Genomic DNA, 14,845 nt, shown 5'->3' with positions numbered 1-14,845 from the left:
GTCAACTGTAGTCTGAATCCTCGTTCGGTATTAAAGGGATCCGAGAGGTGCCTTCCGACTTTAATTGCTGATCTTGTGCCAGTTATTGTTATCCTGCATAGCCGAATTAGTTTTGCTGGAATGCTAAACGAAGACATGGCTTTAAACACCTCTGAACGGATAGGGCTGTCGAATGCGGCATTGGTATGGTCTAATAATGTCATTCTCCATTGGCGATGGGAAGGAGACTTATTCCTCTATAGTTGGAACATATTGTCTTGTCTCCTTTTTTGTGTACGGGACACAGGATGCTGAGGTTCCAATCATTGGACATGCATTCCTCTAGCCAAATTGTACTAATCAATGTCTGACCACCTGCCTTGAATAGTTCGGATGGTAATCCATCAGCACCTGCTGCTTTTTTATTCTTCAGCCGATTGATTGCTATTCTGACCTTATCTGGGCTAGGTGATATACAATCTATACCGTCATCTCTTATTGGTTCTGGGGTATCTTCTTCAACGCCACTATTTGATACCAGAAGCTTTTCAAAATGATCCTTCCACGCTGTCTGTATCTGCCACCAGGTTTCCATCTTCATCCCTGCAGGAGGATGCGCCAAAGCCTTCGGTTTGGTGTTTTACTCGTTGGTAAAATTTCTCTTTCTGCTCTCTCCTTTTCTCACGATAATTCTGCAAAACTGTATTAGAATGTATAAAAACGTATAGAGCTAATAACAAAACCTGTGTGTAATTCCGAAGAACTCCGTAAACCATAGGCTGACCGATCGGCAACACCGTTTGACACTTTTGTACCTGTTCTACAAAAAATAAACAATACCGGTTTATGTTTTGGTATAGCTCCCATTTTCAATATTTTGAAGGTATTAGCTGTACCGATGTGGTTGTAATTCTCTATAATTTTTAATGGAGTCTTTCAGAATTGTGTGTAAATGGGACAGTAGTAGATCAGAGATCACATTTTTTCCCATAATTAGAACAGTATGCTGATGGAAGAAATAAAGGGTGGTTCCTGCCCATAGTGCAGCGGTAGGACAAGAACCCTGTTCTGAAAATGCCAAACATTGGGGTTATCGTGATATGGGGTAATACATAAATATGGACCAATAACGATAATTTTATGTAGGAGTGTTTTATACTAAATCAAATTCGGTTGTGAAATCAATTTGCTACCAAAAGAAAACCGAAAATGTTATATTAGAGGCTCAAAATACCGAAAAAAGAGGGTTCGGTTATATGAAGGCTCTGCCTAAACATGTACCAATATTTATACCCTTCACCTCACTATGGTACAGGATATTATGTCTTTGTGCATATGTTTGTAAGAGGCAAAAGGAAACGAGATAGACACATGGTTCCTTTTGAGAATATGCATAGAATCACTTTCTGAGTCGATTTATGCATGTCCGTCCGTCTGTAGATGTTAAATTGTAAACAAAGTATAGGTCGCAGTTAAGATCCGATTTGGATGAAATTTGGCACAAGTCACTTATTTGGCCCAAGGACGAACCCTACTGAAATTGGGAAAAATCGGTTCAGATTTAGATATAGCTCCCATATATATTTTCGTCCGATTTAAGGTAAATGGGGCACCAAAGTCCCTCTATATCATTCGATTTGCATGAAATTTGTACTGAATTGGGTGCAGAACGATGTGTGCCAAGTTTCGAGAAAATCGGTTCAGATTTAGATATAGCTCCCATATATAGGTTCGTCCGATTTAATGTAAATGGGGCACCAAAGTCCCTCTATATCCTTCGATTTGCACAAAATTTGGCATAGAGTACTGCATTAGGTGCAGAACGATGTGTGCCAAGTTTTGAGAAAATCGGTTCAGATTTAGATATAGCTCCCATATATAGTTTCGTCCGATTTAAGGCAAATGGTGCACCAAAGTCCCTATATATCATTCGATTTGCACGAAATATGGCATAGAGTACTGAATTAGGTCCAGAATGATGTGTGCCTCGTTTCGAGAAAATCGGTTCAGACTTAGATATAGCTCCCATATATAGTTTCGTCCGATTTAAAGTAAATGGAGCACCAAAGTCCCTATATATCCTTTGATTTGCATGAAATTTGGAATAGAGTAGTGAATTAGGTGCAGAACGATGTGTGCCAAGTTTCGAGAAAATCGGTTCAGATTTAGATATAGCTCCCATATATATCTTCGTCCGATTTAAGGTAAATGGTGCACCAAAGTCCCTATATATCATTCGATTTGCACAAAATTTGGCATAGAGTACTGAATTAGGTCCAGAATGATGTGTGCTAAGTTTCGTGTAAATCGGTTCAGATTTAGATATAGCTCCCATATATAGTTTTTTTTCGATTCTATATAAATGGTGCACAAAAGTTCCTATATACCTTTCGATTTGCATGAAATTTGGCACATCGTACTGAATTAAGTCTAGAATGATGTGTGCTAAGTTTCGGAAAAATCGGTTCTGGTTTCGATATAGCTCCCACATATACATATATATTCGTCCGATTTTACATAAATGATGCACCAACCTTCTAATGTTTGTCCGATTAACACGATTTTTTGCACAACGTATCAAGTTGAGGGGTATCATATTGTCGGCCCAGTCCGACTTTACTGATTTCCTTACTGGTTATAATTGTGTCTTTCGATGAGAAACCAAAATATAGAATTATGGCCAATTCGGTTTAAAAGTGTAATTACAATATAACGCCTAAAAGTATGCCATCAATTGTTATTTATAATGGTCATACCGTTAAGTATAACGGTTATCGTATCTTGACGATTGGATTCAAGTATGTGTGCGTTTGCCACTTATACAGTTCACAGTTATGCGACGATCGCCATGAGATTTCTTACTGAGGTTATGGTAAAAGGCAACACATATCTTATTTGGTGGTTATTGGTTGATAATTAGGGTTTGATGTGAAAAATCAATGTAATCAAAAAAAAAAAAAAAATTATTGTCTATACTTGATTTTGTTCACAGTCTGCTATATATATATATATATATATATTTCTATCACTTATAGAGAAATTTGCTGGAGATAACCATATTGTATTCTTGATCGGTCGATTAAATAGTGAATTAAAAAATTTTTAAAATTTCTGAATAAAGCTCAAATATAATTTTTATAGCCATTTAATACAGCATCAGGCTAATAACCACACAGGTGTTTTCTATGAGAGTAATTTATGTCTAACAAGTCCAAAGTCCAACAAATTTGTCCGAAGCTGGTTTAGTATAAATTCACGACTGCCTCTAGATTGTCTAATACCCCGAAGTTTTGTTTATATTTTTTACCAGATGGTAAAGATTTTATTTGACATAGAGCATTAAATGAGTGTTTTTATCAGCTGGGAATTTCTAAAATTTATTTTGATAAGGGCTACAATTGAAAATTAATGACTATTTTCAAAAATTGAAAAAAAACTCTTTGTAGTTTTATCACCCGATTAGAATATTTGACGTAGATTATAAATTCTACACCAGGGAACGGAAAAAAACAAGCTGGTCGCAATATTTACTCCTTTATAAATTGTTACAAAGATCATCAAGTTAATTGAAACCAATCAGGACAGTACAATTGGAAATGTGATGTATGAACATGGAAATTAATTGTAGGGGCCGGGATGAAAATATTAGGATTTTCATAAAATGCCAGCAGTTATTTAAAAATTCTGATACCTATAAATCTCTTCCACAAGGAACTTTTGCAACTGGAGGCCTGTTTTATAAATCAATACGAACTGTTAAAGGCGTTAACGCCATATAGAGAAAAGTCGTCATTTTTACCAGCATAAAAATCACTGGGTTTAAACAATGAACGATTAACCGATCTCTATCAGCCATTACTTTGTTCAGAATATAGTGTACAGATTGGTTCACTTTATTTACCTAATCATGACAAACATCCATGGTCTTCATAAAACCAACACAGACCTCAAAGTCAATTTCTAAAAGATCTGTACCACCATTGCAAGTGCGACCAGTTCTGCTTGCGGAATTACATCAAAAGTCACTGAAAGTATATCTTTGACATTCTACCAAAAATGTAAAGCCACCCTGGCATTGGGCTGTCACTTTCACTTCATTAACAAAGGTACCCACAAATGATTTTGTACAGTACATATCCAACGATTCACAAGATTTTAATTCTGCCACACCACTTGGATTAGGTTCTAACCACTGAAGACTGCCGAATTGTGCTAAACATTGGAGGTGGATCTTACAAATCTCCGGTGACACGAAAAGTACAATTCTCTCCTGTAATATCTTCATCTTCGTCAATACCCCAAATACCTAATCCTACCCAAATTCTCCAAAGGTAAATGTTTCACAACCTTGATAAAATCAGGCACTGAACAGGCATAGGAATATCCGTTAATAATTCGTCCTTTTTCTAATTGATCTCTTTGATCTTGTGACCAATATCTTCGCAAATGACATATTCCGACATTATTTGTTCCAGTGAAGCATGAGGATTGTTCACACCAATCAGCCCAATACACTAACGTGTAGCACGATCAATCACACGGAAGTAGATATTGGGTACATGGATCATATCATTATTTTCATCAAAGGCCAAATACAATTCCTGCTGTTGACCATTTACATCCGCCGAGGTGGTAACTGTGGTAATGCCTGTATAAAAATTCTCTGTCAGCTGCTGATGGAATTTCCTAACACCATCCTCCACACGTTCCCAGTTACCAGCATTAAAGGCCTGCCATTGGGGAGCTGCATTAATAAAAATTTTAAGGTGGCCCTCTGGGGTTAAGCAATACTGAAGTCCACCCAGGCAGCCATATCACCACGCGCCAAATAAATATTGATACACTCGAAATACAGCGAAGCATCCATAACCAGAATTTCGCTTATGGTTTTATTCTGTTGGACCTGGGTATACAATTGATCAACATTTTTACCAGCATAAAAGTCACCTGGTTTAAAACATGGACGAATAATCGATCTCTGGTAGCCATTACTTGAGGGGTTCAAAACGTGATGTACATATCGGGTAACATAATTTACCTCATCATGACAAATCATCACTGACCACAAAGCCAATTTCCAAAAGATCGATATCACCATATAGACAGGCCAGGTTCATATAGACAGGCCAGGTCATACATCTCAAGACGCTAAAATTATATCTTTGACCTTTTACCAGGTATGTGAATCCACCTAGGCACTTTGCTGTTATTTTGACAAATGATTTTGTACAGTACATATCCAACGCTTCACCGGATGTTGATTCCAGCACACCACGTTGATTGGGTTGTAACCATCTTTTAGGTCTCTAGTGACACGAATATATTAGGTTTTAAAATGTATTGGATTCTTCATCTATTCCCAAGATGCCTGAAGTTTCCAAATAATTTAAGGGTAAAAAACCTTGATAAAATCTGATAGCGATCAGGCATTGGAATATCCCTTATATAAATCTTCCTTGTTCCATTGTATCCAATCGATTTTATGGCCAATATCCTCACAGATGACATATTCCTTGATAATTTGTTTCAGCGAAGCATGAGGATTGTTGACACCAATTCGAACAATAACTTTGCGAGTCAGGCGATCAATTACCACTTGGAGTAGAGGGTACCGGGATCAAGAAGTTATTATTTTTGACACCAATTCGAACAATAACTTTGTGAGTCAGGCGATCAATTACCACTTGGAAGTAGATTTTGGGTACCGGGATCAAGAAGTTATTATTTTTAGATAAAGCCAAATATAAATCTTTTTGGGTTCCATTGACATTAGGCAGGGTAGACACACCCCAAATGCCAGTATAACAGTCAGATTCTGCTTGGCCACATATTTCCTAAATCCATCCTCCACTCTCTCCCAATTGCCACCATTAAAGTCCTGAAATCAGTCTTAGCAGCCATATATATATATATAAATATCAATGGAATTATTAATGTACCTCGAAGTTTTCTTACCAAAAATTATGCTCACGGTTATATTCTGTTGCACCTTGATATAGAGATTATATAAATTTTTTCCCGGGTAAAAATCACTTTCAATAAAACAGGGACGGGACACAGAATGTTGATACACTGGCTTCTAGAAGACCATGAATATTGGTTCAGGACATGTCGGACATAAATGGTAACTTCACTGACTTCATCATGACAGATATCCATGGTTTGCAAGAAGCCATCATTGACCTTAAAGCCAACGTCTAATAGACCTGTGCCAAAAAACTGCAGTTGCTCCCAGTTTTTCGTGATATATATACAGGTCAATTGTCCACCAACTAAATATGTGAAGCCATTATGGCATTTCGCAGTGATCTTGGTGAAGTTTTCAAAAACACTCACAAATGATTCGGAGCAATACATATCTAAGTGATTGATCAGATTTTAATTTAACTGTACCATTGGTCATTGGAGACAATACATTAGAAGTCTCTACATCATTTTTTTATACACCTAAATTGCCGGAAGTTTCTAAATCTTTTAAAAGCAAATCATTCACAACCTTTATAAAATCAGGCACCAAACAGGCATATGAATATCCCTTGTATAAATCATCCTTGGTCCATGAATCGATTTAATGACTAATAACCTCACAGATGACATACTCCTTTTTAATTTGTTCCAAAAAATGCATGGGAGTTATTGGCATTATTCAGGACAATACCTTTACAAGTCAGGCGATCAATTCCTACCCGAATGAAGAGCCAAATATAGCTCTACCTGGTTCCATTGACATCCGGGAAAGTCAACACATCACCCAAATGCCAGTATATAGATTCAGCTTAGCGATATATTTCCTTACACCACCCTAAAGCTGCTCCCAATCGCCATAATTATTAAATACCTGGTATTGTGGCCAGTAAATTAATAAGCAAGAATATCTTCTTTGGCCTAGTTTCAAAAATAAATTCTGTCGTAACAGTCATATGTCAGTGGGTCATATAAATATTAATGGAATCATTAAAGCCACACCCACATTCCGTTTAGCCATATATTTCACAACTGACATCATTAAAGCCCTGGATATTGTGGTCGCACATTTATAAAAAAATACATTTATATGGAGCTCCAAAAATAACAGGTGTATATACGTCATTTATTATGCTGTTATTTATTTGCTCTCCCATCAAATTACCCCAAAATATAACTAGCGATCGCCGGCGCAACTTATCATATCGCTAATATTTTATACCGCTGACATTGTAAGTAACCGACTTATTATCGCAACAAATTGTGACACAAATTACGCGCCAGGGGAACAACAAGAACAGAAACCCGCATATATGCCTCCAAAGACAGCTAGCTGGCCGATCTAATCAGGATGCTCTAAATCATTCCGCAACGATATGATTTCAAATCTAAAAATATTTTTTTTATTTTCTAGATTAAAATAAACGAAAATATTTGCAAACTTGGTTATAATAAATGTTATGGTCATTTGTGGCGATTAGTTTAGTGCCAACTTTTGGCCACTGAAGACGACGTAAAGCGTTACGTCAAATTTCGCGACGCAATGAGGAACGTAACAATTAACGTAGTAGCTTGTCTACTATGCGTGAGTGCGGTAGTAAGGGCGGGTATAATTTATTCGCATCCAAATGAAAGGGAAAATTTGGGAAATGGATTGACGTCTGAGGGTCCGGAGGTGTGGAAGCCAGTTACGCTACCGGTTTATACCTCAACAACAACAGAGGGACCGTGGACCACTGAGGGTCCTTGGACAACTGAGGGTCCGTGGACCTCTGAGGGTCCGGAATCAAATAACAATGACACCACTACATATCCTCCAACAACATCCAGACCACCTGTAACAGAGGGCCCCGAAACAGGGGGAGTAATTGTCCGAGGTGATTGTGCATTTCGTGTAACGGGAGATTTAAATGATCCGGCTCCATTATTCACCAAGAGTGGTGAATTGGAATGGCTTGTACCGAATCCGGAAGGTGTTGTGGAAATTCAAAATGGCCAATACATTGATATGTATTGCTCGGAATCATTCCTGGCTCCATATGAAAATGTAACGAAAATTACGGCGCAATGTTTGCAGGGTCTTTATTTTTTGGTCGATGGTATCATCAGGCCCTTTAACAATTTTAGCTGCAGCGATTGGCCAGTGTATACGGCTCGTAGAACTGGACGTAACTGCAGTGGTGGCACAGATCTATTGGAGGTTGGTTTTGAGGTTAGCGATGGTTTCCTGCAAACCATGGACATATGTCATGATGAAGTGAATGAAGTTACGCGATATGTTCATCATGTTCTGAACCCATCCAGTGCCATGTACCAGCGTTCGGTGGCTCGTCCTCGTTTTATTGAGGGAGATTTTTACCAGGGCAAAAATGTTGATAATCTCTATACCAAGGTGCAACAGAATATAACAGTGAGCAAGATTTTGGGTATGGATGCTTCGATGTACTTCAATGATACCATCGATATTTATATGGCCCGTGGACATATGGCTGCTAAGACCGATTTTATATTCGGAGCTCCACAAAGGGCCACATTTTTCTTTGTGAATGTTGGACCACAATGGCAGTCCTTTAATGGTGGCAATTGGGAGAGAGTGGAGGATGGAGTTCGAAAATATGTGGCCAAACAAAATCTGACTGTGGATTGTTATACTGGCATTTGGGGTGTATCGACCCTGCCTGATGTCAATGGAACCCAAAAGGAGTTATATTTGGCCTTTGATGAAAACAACAATGGTTTGATCCCGGTACCCAAAATCTATTTCCGAGTGGTAAATGATCGCCTGACTCGCAAGGGTATTGTCCTGATTGGTGTCAACAATCCTCATGCCTCGTTGGAACAAATTAAGGAGGAATATATCATTTGTGAGGATATTGGACATAAAATCGATTGGATTCAATGGGCCAAGGAAGATTTATACAAGGGATATTCCTATGCCTGCTCGGTGCCTGATTTCATCAAGGTGGTGAAAGATTTGCCTTTAGAAGATTTGGAAACTTCCGGCATTTTGGGTATAGAGGAGAATGAAGAAAAGGCGGGCTGTAGCTTCCGAGTTTCAGGGGATTTAAAAGATCCTGCTCCATTGTTTAGCCATGCGGGACTTCTGCAATGGATTGTTCCCAACGCCAATGGTACAGTCGAATTAAAATCTGGTGAATCTTTGGATATGTATTGCTCCGAATCATTTGTGGGTGTTTTTGAAAACTTCACCAAGATCACTGCGGAATGCCATAGTGGCTTCACATATTTGGTTGGTGGTCAAAAATTCAATTTCAGTGACTTTAGCTGTACCGATTGGCCGGTGTATACGGCACGTAGAACTGGGCGCAATTGCAATGGTGGTACAGATCTATTGGAGGTGGGTTTTGAGGTTAGCGATGGTTTCCTGCAAACCATGGACATATGCCATGATGAGGTGAATGAAGTTACGCGATATGTTCATCATGTTCTAAACCCATCCAGTGCCATGTACCAGCGTTCGGTGGCTCGTCCTCGTTTTATTGAGGGAGATTTTTACCAGGGTAAAAATGTTGATAATCTCTATACCAAGGTGCAACAGAATATAACCGTGAGCAAGATTTTGGGTATGGATGCTTCGATTTACTTCAATGATACCATCGATATTTATATGGCCCGTGGACATATGGCTGCTAAGACCGATTTTATATTCGGAGCTCCACAAAGGGCCACATTTTTCTTTGTGAATGTTGGACCACAATGGCAGTCCTTTAATGGTGGCAATTGGGAAAGGGTTGAGGATGGTGTAAGGAAATATGTGGCCAAGCAGAATCTGACTGTGGATTGTTATACTGGCATTTGGGGTGTGTCGACCCTGCCTGATGTCAATGGAACCCAAAAGGAGTTATATTTGGCCTTTGATGAAAATAATAATGGCTTGATCCCGGTACCCAAAATCTATTTCCGAGTGGTGATTGATCGCCTGACTCGTAAGGGTATTGTCCTGATTGGTGTCAATAATCCTCATGCCTCGTTGGAACAAATTATGGAGGGGTATGTCATCTGTGAAGATATTGGTCATAAAATCGATTGGTTACAATGGGCCAAGGAAGATTTATATAAGGGATATTCCTATGCTTGCTCGGTGCCAGATTTCATTAAGGTTGTGAAAGATTTGCCTTTAGAAGATTTGGAAACTTCGGGCATTTTGGGAATAAATGAAGAACCCGATACATTAGATAATGGCTGTTCGTTTCGTGTTACCGGAGATTTAAAAGATCCAGCTCCATTGTTTAGTAAATTCGGCAGTTTGCAGTGGTTAGAACCCAATCAAAGTGGTGTGGTGGAATTAAAATCCGGTGAATATTTGGATATGTACTGTACCAAATCATTTGTGGCTCCCTTTGTCAATCGAGTGAAACTGACAGCCCAATGTCAGGGTGACTTTACGTACTTGGTGGAAGGTCAAAGATATAATTTCAGTGACTTTAGCTGCAGTGCCTGGCCTGTCTATACGGCACGCAGAACTGGACGCAGCTGCAATGGTGGTACCGATCTTTTGGAAATTGGCTTTGAGGTCAGTGATGGTTTTATGAAGACCATGGATGTTTGTCATGATGAGGTGAATGAAGTCACGCGTTATGTACACCACGTTTTGACCCCCTCAAGTAATGGCTACCAGAGATCGGTTAGTCGTCCAAGTTTTAAACCAGGTGATTTTTATGCTGGCAAAAATGTTGATCAGTTGTATACCCAGGCCCAACAGAATAAAACCATTAGCGAAATTTTGGGTATGGATGCTTCTCCGTACTTCGAGGGTACCAATATTTATTTGGCCCGGGGTCATATGGCTGCCAAGGTGGATTTCATTTTTGGTTCTCCTCAGAGGGCCACATTCTATTTTGTCAATGCTGCTCCCCAATGGCAGGCATTTAATGCCGGTAACTGGGAACGTGTTGAGGATGGTGTAAGGAAATTCGTGGTCGATCAACAGATGACAGTGGATTGTTATACAGGCATTTGGGGAGTTGCCACCTTGGCGGATGTAAATGGCCAGCAGCAGGAATTGTATTTGGCTTTTGATGAAAATAACAATGGTTTGATTCCTGTGCCCAAAATCTATTTCCGTGTGGTCATCGATCGTGCTACACGCAAGGGTATTGTGTTGATTGGTGTCAACAATCCCCATGCTTCTTTGGAACAAATTAAGGAGGAATATGTCATCTGCGAAGATATTGGCCACAAAATCGATTGGATCAATTGGAAAAAGGACGATTTGATCAAGGGCTATTCCTATGCCTGTTCAGTGCCAGATTTTGTCAAGGTGGTCAAACATTTACCTCTGGATGATTTGGCAACCACGGGCATTTTGGGTATCGACGAGGATGAAGATATTACAGGAGAGGACTGTACTTTCCGTGTTACCGGAGATTTAAAAGACCCAGCTCCATTGTTTAGCCAATTCGGCAGTCTTCAGTGGTTAGAACCCAATCCAAGTGGTGTGATGGAAATAAAATCCGGTGAATCATTGGATATGTACTGTACCAAGTCATTTGCGGCTCCATTTGTAAACCAAGTCAAAATAACAGCCAAGTGCCTAGGTGAATTCACATACCTGGTGGAAGGTCAAAGATATAATTTCAGTGACTTTAGCTGCAGTGCCTGGCCTGTCTATACGGCACGCAGAACTGGACGCAGCTGCAATGGTGGTACCGATCTTTTGGAAATTGGTTTTGATGTCAGTGATGGTTTTATGAAGACCATGGATGTTTGTCATGATGAGGTAAATGAAGTGACCCGTTACGTACACCACGTTTTGACACCCTCAAGTAATGGCTATCAGAGATCGGTTAGTCGTCCAAGTTTTAAGCCAGGTGATTTTTATGCTGGCAAAAATGTCGATCAGTTGTATACCCAGGTCCAACAGAATAAAACCATTAGCGAAATTTTGGGTATGGATGCTTCTCCGTACTTTGAGGGTACCAATATTTATTTGGCCCGAGGTCATATGGCTGCCAAGGTGGATTTCATTTTTGGTTCACCCCAGAGGGCTACCTTCTACTTTGTCAATGCTGCTCCCCAGTGGCAGGCATTTAATGCCGGTAATTGGGAACGTGTTGAGGATGGTGTAAGGAAATTCGTGGTCGATCAGCAGATGACAGTTGATTGTTATACAGGCATTTGGGGAGTTGCCACCTTGGCAGATGTAAATGGCCAGCAGCAGGAATTGTATTTGGCTTTTGATGAAAATAACAATGGTTTGATTCCTGTGCCCAAAATCTATTTCCGTGTGGTCATCGATCGAGCGACACGCAAAGGTATTGTCCTGATTGGTGTCAACAATCCCCATGCTTCCTTGGAACAAATTAAGGAGGAATATGTCATCTGCGAAGATATTGGCCACAAAATCGATTGGATCAATTGGAAAAAGGACGATTTGATCAAGGGCTATTCCTATGCCTGCTCAGTGCCTGATTTTATCAAGGTGATCAAACATTTACCTCTGGATGATTTGACAACCACGGGCATTTTGGGTATTAAGGAATAAATCTTGATTTTATTTATCACTCAATAATTGTTTTTTATGATATTCCCTCGACAATAAAATATTATTATGCATTAATAAATCGATAAATATTTTATTTATTTATTTTAGGGCTTAGTTCATCATGCTGGTTTATAGTGATTGATAGCAGCTGACAGTTACTTATCATAACTGTTGGCACGTGATTTCTTTTTAGTTTTTTGTTTTGTTTTGCAACTGGACTTTTGTTTTCTAAACTTATCTGTCATTTTTATGGCTATTTAACTGTCATTTGTTGTGATTTTTTAAGTGTTCGCATTTTCAATACATATTGACTATAAGCCAGATGTGTATTGGCTGTTATCGGTGTTATATTGTTCAGCTACTTTATTCTTATCCACATTGTTGTAATATTTTTATCTATTATTGAAATATAATTACTTTTTTTTTGAGTGAGGAAGTAATATACTATTATACATAGTTGCTGATTAGAGTCACCATATTGACAGCACACACAATTATGATAAGAAATAAGAAGCGATTGATAAGAAATACCTACGACAGGTACACAAGTTCTATCTATAGAAAATCGGATGATTTAAATGTCTTTTGTATTGTCTTCATATGATACTCTATTACTTCAAATTTCTACGGGGCAAATCCCAGACCTGTTCAAACGTTTGCGATATTTTTTCTATTGGTCGATTATATTCAAAAAAGTGATGTGTTTAATTTTGTGAAATTCGGGCCATACCTGTGACTTCTATAGTGAATAAAAAACAGACAAATAATTTACGTATAACTAACCTATTCGAGTACATGCACCAATGCAGTTGGTATCACTTTGAAGGTCAAATACTTCTCTTGAATATACTGCTAACATCTTTGGTCTATGGTCTACAGGAATAAACAAATACGCCAAAGAATACAAATTTTGCAGTATTTCACACAATAGTCTGGGTCCATTGATCTGCCAAACATTAGTCGATTATCTGACAAGATTCATACTCGTTCCTTGGTCTAATCTCTTTCTCCGTGTAAAATTTGTGGTGTTCGGGTCATAATTCTGACCCAGAAAAAACAGTAAGGAAAGTAGTAAAGTCGGAATGGGCTAGCCTTCACCACTATGGGTATATTCTACATATGATATGAAATTAAGGGAACCCCCATTTCTTTATTTAATTCAAATCTACACTAATTTAAGAATGTCCCTACAAAATTTCAAGTGAAAATCTCAAGAACCCTTGAAGATATAGCCGATTTATTGTGTCAGCATCAAGTGACGGCTAAAGGGCTTCTCAAACTTTAAACGCGAATGGCGGGCACGATAACTCAAAAACTAATAATCCAATCGGTTCCAAATTTTGACACGTTTCTCTGGGAGTGTATAGCTCTCGTATGAACTAGGATAAAGCCAATCGGTGAAGAACTTCCTTATTTTTATACCCTCCACCATAGTATGGAGGGTATATTAGTTTTGTTTTTCCGTTTGTAACGCATCGAAATAATCATTTCCGACCCTATAAAGTATATATATTCTTGATCAGCGTAAAATTCTATGACGATCTAAGCATGTCCGTCTGTCTGTCTGTCTGTCCGTCTGTCTGTTGTAATCACTTTAGCGTCTAAACGAATTGGGATAGGTCGACAAAATTTTGCATAGAGTCGTCTTTTGTCTGCAGGCAGGTCAAGTTCGAAGATGGGCTTCATAGGTCCACGTTTAGGCATAGCTCCCATATAAGGGTACCCCCCAATTTTTGGTATTTTGGGGTTCTTGAGCGCGTTTTTCTACCGAATTCGCTACATTGAGTTCTTATTGGGTACTAAATGTCTCCACAAAAAATTATAAGTATAGTATTAGGAGGTATAGGATTAGGAGGTACCCCCATAGGATTAGGAGGTACCCCCATATAACGGTACCTCCTAATTTTCAGTATTTTGGGGGTTTTGATTGTGTTTTTCTGCCGAAATAGCTGTAATTTAGTATTTTGAGTTCTTAATAGGTACCAAATCTCTCCACAAAAAATTATGAATATTGGTCCATTTTTTCGGATAGCCCCCATATAAGGGTACCCCCAATTTTCGGTATTTTGGGGTTCTTGAGCGCGTTTTTCAACCGAATACGCTGAAATTTGATACATTGGGTTCCTAATAGGTTCCAAATCTCTCCACCAAAAATTATGAATATTGGTCCATTTTTTCGGATAGCCCCCATATAAGGGTACCCCCAATTTTCGGTATTTGGGGGTTCTTGAGCGCATTTTTCAACCGAATTTGCTGCAATTTGGTAATTTGTAGTCGTATATGGTAACAAATCTCTCTAGCAAAAATTTTTAATATTCACCCCCTTTTTGGGGTAGTCCCCATATAACCCCCTTTTTATACCCTCCACCATAGTATGGAGGGTATATTAATTTTGTC

The 14,845-nt window shown here is 38.8% G+C and overlaps 1 protein-coding gene and 2 pseudogenes across 1 annotated transcript; 1 reads left to right on the top strand and 2 right to left on the bottom strand.

The window, feature by feature from the left end:
• Positions 1-3,994: 3,994 nt before the first annotated feature.
• On the bottom strand, positions 3,995-5,035 carry LOC133329105 (uncharacterized; annotated as a pseudogene).
• Positions 5,036-5,309: 274 nt separating this feature from the next.
• On the bottom strand, positions 5,310-6,336 carry LOC133329104 (uncharacterized; annotated as a pseudogene).
• Positions 6,337-7,486: 1,150 nt separating this feature from the next.
• Positions 7,487-12,448, top strand: LOC133329103 (uncharacterized). The gene has a single exon (XM_061537601.1). It carries the CDS (start codon positions 7,487-7,489, stop codon positions 12,446-12,448), a length of 4,962 nt encoding a protein of 1,653 aa, XP_061393585.1.
• Positions 12,449-14,845: the final 2,397 nt, after the last annotated feature.

Source organism: Musca vetustissima, unplaced genomic scaffold, assembly GCF_032173495.1.
Source record: "Musca vetustissima isolate MV318-11 ecotype Yass unplaced genomic scaffold, APGP_CSIRO_Mvet_v1 utg4710, whole genome shotgun sequence".
Classification (NCBI taxonomy): domain Eukaryota; kingdom Metazoa; phylum Arthropoda; class Insecta; order Diptera; family Muscidae; genus Musca; species Musca vetustissima.
Note: the sequence above shows the minus strand (reverse complement) of the source record. Positions and strands in the feature narration are given on the sequence as shown.